The sequence below is a fragment of the Chrysoperla carnea genome, chromosome 2, assembly GCF_905475395.1.
Source record: "Chrysoperla carnea chromosome 2, inChrCarn1.1, whole genome shotgun sequence".
Lineage (NCBI taxonomy): Eukaryota > Metazoa > Arthropoda > Insecta > Neuroptera > Chrysopidae > Chrysoperla > Chrysoperla carnea.
Window position 1 is genome coordinate 8273493 of NC_058338.1, and position 7552 is coordinate 8281044.

Here is a 7552-nt window from a genome sequence, read left to right on the forward strand (position 1 = left end):
GGACTCCCGACTAAAAACATTCATTGATGCGACTATACTATACAAAGTATACAACAAATTTTGATCGGTTCTTCTTCTTCGACCATATCAACTCGAATAAACACTACACGTCCAAATATAATCAGATTGATTCACACTATATCGAATTGATTTTATTACTTTTACTGTCATGAATCACGAATCCGAACTTTTATCCACTGATAAATTCGAATTGGCTGTCTAGACATCAATATTTTATCAGAAACTAAAACTATCACATCGTAAAACATCGGTTAGTAAAACTTTATATGTGTGTATTCAATATATATAGATTTACTTCATTTTTGTTATAATTCTTTGATACTCCGTAATCAAAGTTGGAAAACAATGTTAGAAGAATCACACTAATAAAAATGTAATCATTACCGTCAATGGATATATTTTTTTTATATATTTATTGTGTTGCGATAAAGTTTCTTTCTCTCTGGCACACATTAATGTCGAGATATAAAATCATTTTCTAGGATATTATCTGATTATCTATACTACATTGTATTATTAAAAGTTCAAAATGGCGATGACCTTTATATAATGACTTATAATTATGGCGTAGTCGTACATTTTCCACAATTTTTATTGGATTGATTTTAACGCCATTACTAATAGTTTACGGACCTCTCCATTCTCCTAATCATCGTACTTAGTATGTTGAAGTGCACCCAGCTTCTGAAATTGAGGAACTGATAAATGAAATTTTCCGCGGAAAGGTGGTAAAACACATATATGGCATCACAATGGGCTCTATAGCCTAAGTGTGACCTTCGTGGACAGCCAATATAACCTAACCCAACCTAACCTTTATATGGCCAATGGCTATTTCTATTTTTTTGGCTAATTTTTCAAATTAGCAGCCAAACACTGGTTTTTCAATTTGTACCGAATGATGCCATAATTTTAGCTGCAAAGGATCTCGCGTGATTAGAGAATAAAATTGCTTTCTGTGAAACTTTTTCAAACCACTCCCAAAATGTTTTGCGGATCGTTCTTATCAAAAGCTCTCACGAGCCCAAAATTTTTTAACGAGCAGTTTTTGAACTACGGGTGATCAAAGCTACACATATCAATAAATAGTATAAAATAATGTCGCTTCCCGCTGTCTGACGACTCAAAGAACTTTTTGGGGGCGGTTTGAAAAAGTTTCACAGAAAGACATTTTCGTATCTAATCATGCGGAGTCCTTTGGACGAAATCGTTATTGTGGGTCACCCTTATGGATTAACCAAACTATATGCGGGTTAACATTTCGATTGGAGCTTAAGTTAACTGTTTAATTGAGCCCTAACTTTCAATACAAGCTCGATTTCAAATTTTTCGATAAAATTACACTTTTTTTTTATATTCTTGTTGTTGTCTAAAAGTGAACAATGTGGAATGAAAATCGCTATAACCACAAAACGTGACATTTAATAATTGAGAAAATTAGGTTCCCTTCGATAAATATGATGATGTCCCTTGTTCAAAACATACAAAAAATAATTATTAATGATCATGTTGTTTAATTTTTTTTTTCTGTGTTTGTGATAAACATTAATAATTGTTAATACAAACATAAAAATGAAAATCCGTGACAGTTAATGAAAAATGTAATTATATTACCTATCCCGGATATATATGCGCCAGGCAGCAATACAAATATCGACTATTTACTAAAATGTAACATAATTATCGCTCATACCAAGTGTCAACGAAATCATAAGGTATACCAAATGACAATTTTAATTAATCTCCGATATTTGTCAAATTATAAAATTTTGTATTTAACCCGTCAGTACTCGTTATGAGCATTTTGCTCTCGCTCGATTTATTTTTCAAATAGTAAATGTATTTCAAAATTTTTATATCTTAGAATTATGGATTTCTCAGATTTTTTCAACCAATCTACAGTTTTTTAAGTACTTCAGAAATTCTGAGAATTTCTCTCATCACGAAAGTAAAGGTGTTGTGCTCAGTAAATTAAAAAAAAAACTTGTAATAATTGCATAGTTTTCAATTATTTTAAGTGTGAAATAAATAGTCATTATTCATTGAGTATATCAGATATGATGGCATTGAATTGCTTGACATTTACTATTTACTTCTAAATTTTTACAGAAATCTGTAATTTATGGTTCAAAATTATAATCATAGATGGAGCAGTAAAATGTCATGTCAGATTAAATTAAATTTTTTAAATATATCTTTATAAAATATAGCTCATGTGTTATTCTGAGGTACGAGCTTTATTGTTGTACAGTTTCATTCAAATCCATGCGCTAGTTTTTGCGTGAAAGCGTAACAAACAAACAAACATCCTTACTTTCACATTATAATATATAGGGATTATGTAGAGATTTATGATTTACAAAGTTTAAGATTATTAGCTCCCGACTTAAGATTACCGAATGGTTGACAATAGTTCTGATTGATTAAAAAAAAATATAAGAAAAAGTACATATAAAACAATTAGGCTGTTTTATACAAGTTACTTGACTCTCGGTATATTTAAGGGGAAGTGTTATTATTTATCTTGTGTTAAAATATTTAATATCAGGTGGTATTGGGAGGAAAAAGCGACAGTAAAATGTAATATTAGTTATTATCTCTTTACCTCTGTAAAGTAGACATTATGATTTATAGCAAATAGAATTATTAGCATTTAGGTATTTATTTATGCTTTTATTGAAAAATTTCAGCACAGTATAACTAAGAATTATATCGTTGACGTTCAAAATCTTATCATTTAACGTTTTGAAATACAATCGGGAAAAAATATTTTTCTTGATTTTGGTTTGAAAGAATATGTCTCAATTATTGAGCCCCGCAATTATCCAACACAATTACTACCCTGTGTAAAATTGAGCAGTGATCGAAATGTACTCTTATACCGGCTTATTACTTTCTGAACTTTTCCGAAACACAAAAATTTGCAGGCTAAGGGAACACAGGCTACATACAATTTGCAGTCTAATTACGTTCCCAGAATCGTTTCAGAAAACGCAGTACTTTCGAAAAAATTCGTAGAGAGAAACTTGGTAGACTCACTCAAAAGTAAAATTGGTAGACTAACTCAAAAGGAATTAAGTATTGATCATTTAACAAAAAGACGCTGTCCCGCATAATGTTTACATTTGAACCCAGTAATTTAGTCCAGTATCGAATAATTTAGTAACCAAACATGCCTGAACAATTTTCAAAATTCTAGGCAAATAGTCAAATAGTTTTTTTTTTTGTGGCCAACGATATGTGAATGAGTTGTCTTTAATGGCAACTTGAATTTACTGGCCACTTTATTACTAGCAACTGAATTAATTTATAAAACTTCTAATATAAAATAATTTTGGTCAGTCGATAACCGTTTAGTGAATGTGGATGAGACTCTAAGCGTAAACAACAATTAGTTACGTAACCACGGGTAACAGCTATTAAAAATTAAAATAATTGTTAATACATGATTAAGACATTAAATGCACCTTTTAAAACTAAAAAGAACGACGTAAATTATTTTAGATTTATTAACTTAGCCTCCAAAAGTCAATAAATCAAACCTGACTAAGACTGCTCGTTTTAGTTTTCAAAATGCAGCATTTGTTACAAATATTTATTCTGTATTTGTTTATTTTAAAAATATTTGGAGATAATGTTGATGAAAATTTTCCACAATATCCAGAAACAAAACAATTATATGAAACTTATGATTTTATCATTGTGGGTGGTGGTAGTGCTGGATGTGCGTTGGCGAATCGTTTAAGTGAAATTGAAAATTGGAATGTGCTTTTAATTGAAGCAGGTGGAGAAGAAAATAAGAGATTAATGGATATTCCTGGATTAGCACTTCAAAACCAACACACGTATTTTGATTGGTGCTATATGTCTGAACCTTTTGAAGAAGCTGGATTAAGTTTAATTAATCAATCGATATGTGTTCCCCGTGGAAAGGTGTTGGGAGGTACAAGTGTTTTAAACCACATGGTATATCATAGAGGCGCACCTGCGGATTATGATCGTTGGGAAAATGTTTTTGGAAATCCAGGATGGAGTTTTGATAATGTGGAGACGTATTTTAAAAAGCTAGAGGATGTTGCCATTGATAGTCCCAGCTTGCCTGATTATTTTGGAAAAAATGGTCCATTACATGTGGAATGCGCAGAATATCGTAGCAAATTGTATCCAGCATACATGGCGGCGGCGCATGAGGCTGGTATAAAATCAGAACTTTTGCTTGGGCCAAATCAAATTGGCGTTGAATGCGCATGGAAGACCACAAAAAATGGATATAGATTTAGCTCTAACAGAGCATATTTGGTACCAATTCGTCGAAGAAATCTACATTTAAAACTGAATAGTCAAGTTACTAAAATTTTATTTAAGGGAAATGTAGCTATTGGTGTTGAATTTGTGTGTGCCAATCAAACTTATACAATTTACTCCAAAAAGGAAGTAATTTTATCAGCTGGTGCCATAAATTCCCCACAGCTTTTGATGTTATCTGGCATTGGACCAAAGCAACATTTAGCTGAACTCAAAATACCGCTACTGAAAGATTTGCCTGTTGGCCAGAATTTAATGGACCATGTTGCTATTTTGGGATTACAATTTGAAATAAATGAATCCCCAAATGTTGTAGAAGATAAGGATATGCAACTGAAAGAATTTTTATATAATCAAACAGGTCCGCTGTCATCATATCCAGCTGAAACAATCGTTTTTTCACATCTGTCAAATGGAATTCCACAGTATGAAGATGATTTTGTTACCTCAACATACGAGCAGCAAAATCATGAGCTTTACCACTTTAGTTCTGAAACTTGGGCCGAAGCATTTCTACCAAATAATCAAAGTAAAGGTGCATTTTATATATATCCAGTATTGTTTAAGCCAAAGAGTCGTGGAAGCATTCTTTTACGGGATAATAATCCATTTTCCCATCCACGAATATTTCTTAATTATTTAACACATCCAGATGATATCTCATATTTAGTAATGGGTATTCGAGAAATTCTTCGAATATCCGAACAGCCTTCTCTACAAGCATTCGGCACCACTTTATATAAAAATAAACTTCGAGCATGTAAGCAATACGAATTTAATTCGGATGATTATTGGATCTGTCAAATACGTCACTTATCAACATCACTTTTTCATCAAAGTGGCACATGTAAAATGGGCCCTAAGGATAATTTAGATGCTGTAGTTGATGCAGAATTACGTGTACATGGTATAGAAGGGTTACGTGTTATTGATGCTAGTATTATGCCTGAAATTCTTGCTGGGCATATTAATGGTCCCGTTATTATGATTGCAGAAAAAGGAGCTGATATTATTAAACAATTTTGGGCGAATCGTAAAGTCGGGTAATTTTTTATGTGTTATATGTGAATATTTTGTTTTATAGATTTCATTAAAAACAATCAAACTCACATAAGCTTACGAAATAATCTATAGTAAGTAAGTAACTTTTATTTATAGGCAATTTTATTACATGTATGATATATTGAAAACATAATGAACAAAATTAAATCTTAATATTATTTTTATAACCTATTTGCTCCTAAGTGGTATATTTTTAGATCGTAAGATTATTTTTCGCCATTAGCCATGACGATAAGCTTTAAAATGAGGGAAAAATCGTGGAATTTAATAAATGAATAAGGAAGATATCGCCGTGTGACAATGGTGGGTCTGTTGATTCTAGTTGCATAACAAACCCATTTAGGGGATCCAAAGATTCATCAATTGCTATATAATAAATCTTGTTCTAGCTTTGTCCTTCATAGAGGAAAAGTTTAAGAAGTATTGTTTGAAACGAAACGAATTTCACATCCAAAATGTGTAAGTTAAAACATCCCTTGATTGAACACTATTGCTTGTTAAAATACATTACAAACTATTCGATAATTAAATATCAATATTGATAGCTGTATCGGAATGCTATAAATTTATTTAGTAATTGTACTAAATTTATACTTACTGGGTTATAAACTTTAGGATAGTTTAAACTATAGCAGTAATAAAATTTATATTCAATGTATTTGGAATTATCACAAGTATAATAAAGTTGATGGGGCGAACAGAAGGCTAATAAAATATGGGAATGCTATCAATTTAAAAAAAAGAAATATGATTTATGCATCGATAGTAATAAAAACTTTATCGTCATAATCTGTAATATTTGTATATTTAACTTGAGTTTCAAATTAATAATTTGCTTTTAACCGACTTCAAACAAAAAAGAAAGAGGTTTTCAATTCAACTGTAATTATTTTTATGTTTGTTACCTCAGAACTTTCGTCTGGGTGAATTGATTTTGATGATTCTCAGCTCATGCTTCTCGCGTGGCCCCATTTCAATTTGGTCCAAATCCGACAATGGTGTCTATGTGAAAACCATATAAATCTTATATTTGCATTAAGTATGTGTGCGACAAATGAACGAATAATTCAGTATCAAATTGCACAAATATTATTTTTCAAATGTAATTTATCATAATTATTTATTTAAATTTGTAAGACAATAATATTAAATTTTCAATGTAAGTCGTAAATGCAATCCATACAATTATATATGTACCATACAATTCTATAATTAAAGTAGTGTATCGTTACCATGGAAACGCCTCCAATAAAACTCGTACGGTGTACGTATGGTGCGAATATTAAGAATTCGGTATAAGAAGAAGGTACACATTAGTCCTATGTTTGTAACCAAATTTTCGTATAGGTATTCATAAAATTCAATTCTCACTTGTCTATTTCCAGTTTTCCGTTCGTCTCTCCGTCCGTCATCACGATAACTCAAAAAAGAATAGTGTTGTCAGGCTGAAATCTTAGAAGCTTGCTCAAAACTTAAAAAGAGTGGTTGTATTCGTAAATGAGCAACATAGGTTAATTTGGTCTTAGGTTCGTAGGATCCATCTCGAAAACCGTTAGAGGAAGAACAATAGTTTGAAAGTAAAAAATATTTCTTATTAAAAAATGAACAATTTTTGTTTGCGATGTTTTTTGTAACCATCACTGTTTACCCGTGAGGTCGCAAGATTACCTCGTTATCTTTCTCTTCGTTGAAAAACTCTATGGATCTAGATAATTTTATATAAAGCTGTACTTTAATCTGACTTTGGCTTAAAATCCACATTGAGAAAACTTTTTAATTTTACTTCATAAATTATTAATCAAAGTACTCTTCAATTTCAACACAAAACAACTGCTAAATAATTCTAGAATTATTTTAGGATATAACAGATATAGCTCACACACAAAAAAAAAATTCTTTTGAGGTTTATATTAAATACATTCAATGTTTGTTTGCTTTATTCATCATATATATTGTTTTAAATGTATAAAATAAGATAAACAACAAAGTATTATGATTTTAATTAATCATTTTTAATTAATAACTTGAGGAAGTATAATAATATTAAATTTATTTATAGATATATACGTATAAATATACAGGATATCCCCTCATCGACAATATGGATGTTAACTAACTTTTTTTTACCACTTCAGGTGAAGAATACGCTCACTGCATGGACAGA

The 7552-nt window shown here is 30.8% G+C and overlaps 1 protein-coding gene across 1 annotated transcript; it reads left to right on the forward strand.

Moving 5' to 3' along the window:
• The first annotated feature begins 3591 nt into the window (after positions 1–3591).
• On the forward strand, positions 3592–5445 carry LOC123293579 (glucose dehydrogenase [FAD, quinone]-like). Its single transcript, XM_044874445.1, has one exon. It carries the CDS (start codon positions 3595–3597, stop codon positions 5371–5373), a length of 1779 nt encoding a protein of 592 aa, XP_044730380.1. The 5' UTR covers positions 3592–3594; the 3' UTR covers positions 5374–5445.
• Positions 5446–7552: the final 2107 nt, after the last annotated feature.

Coding starts and splice junctions, on each gene's coding strand:
- LOC123293579 (XM_044874445.1), top strand. CDS start 3,595: ATGCAGCATTTGTTACAAATATTTATTCTGTATTTGTTTATTTTAAAA.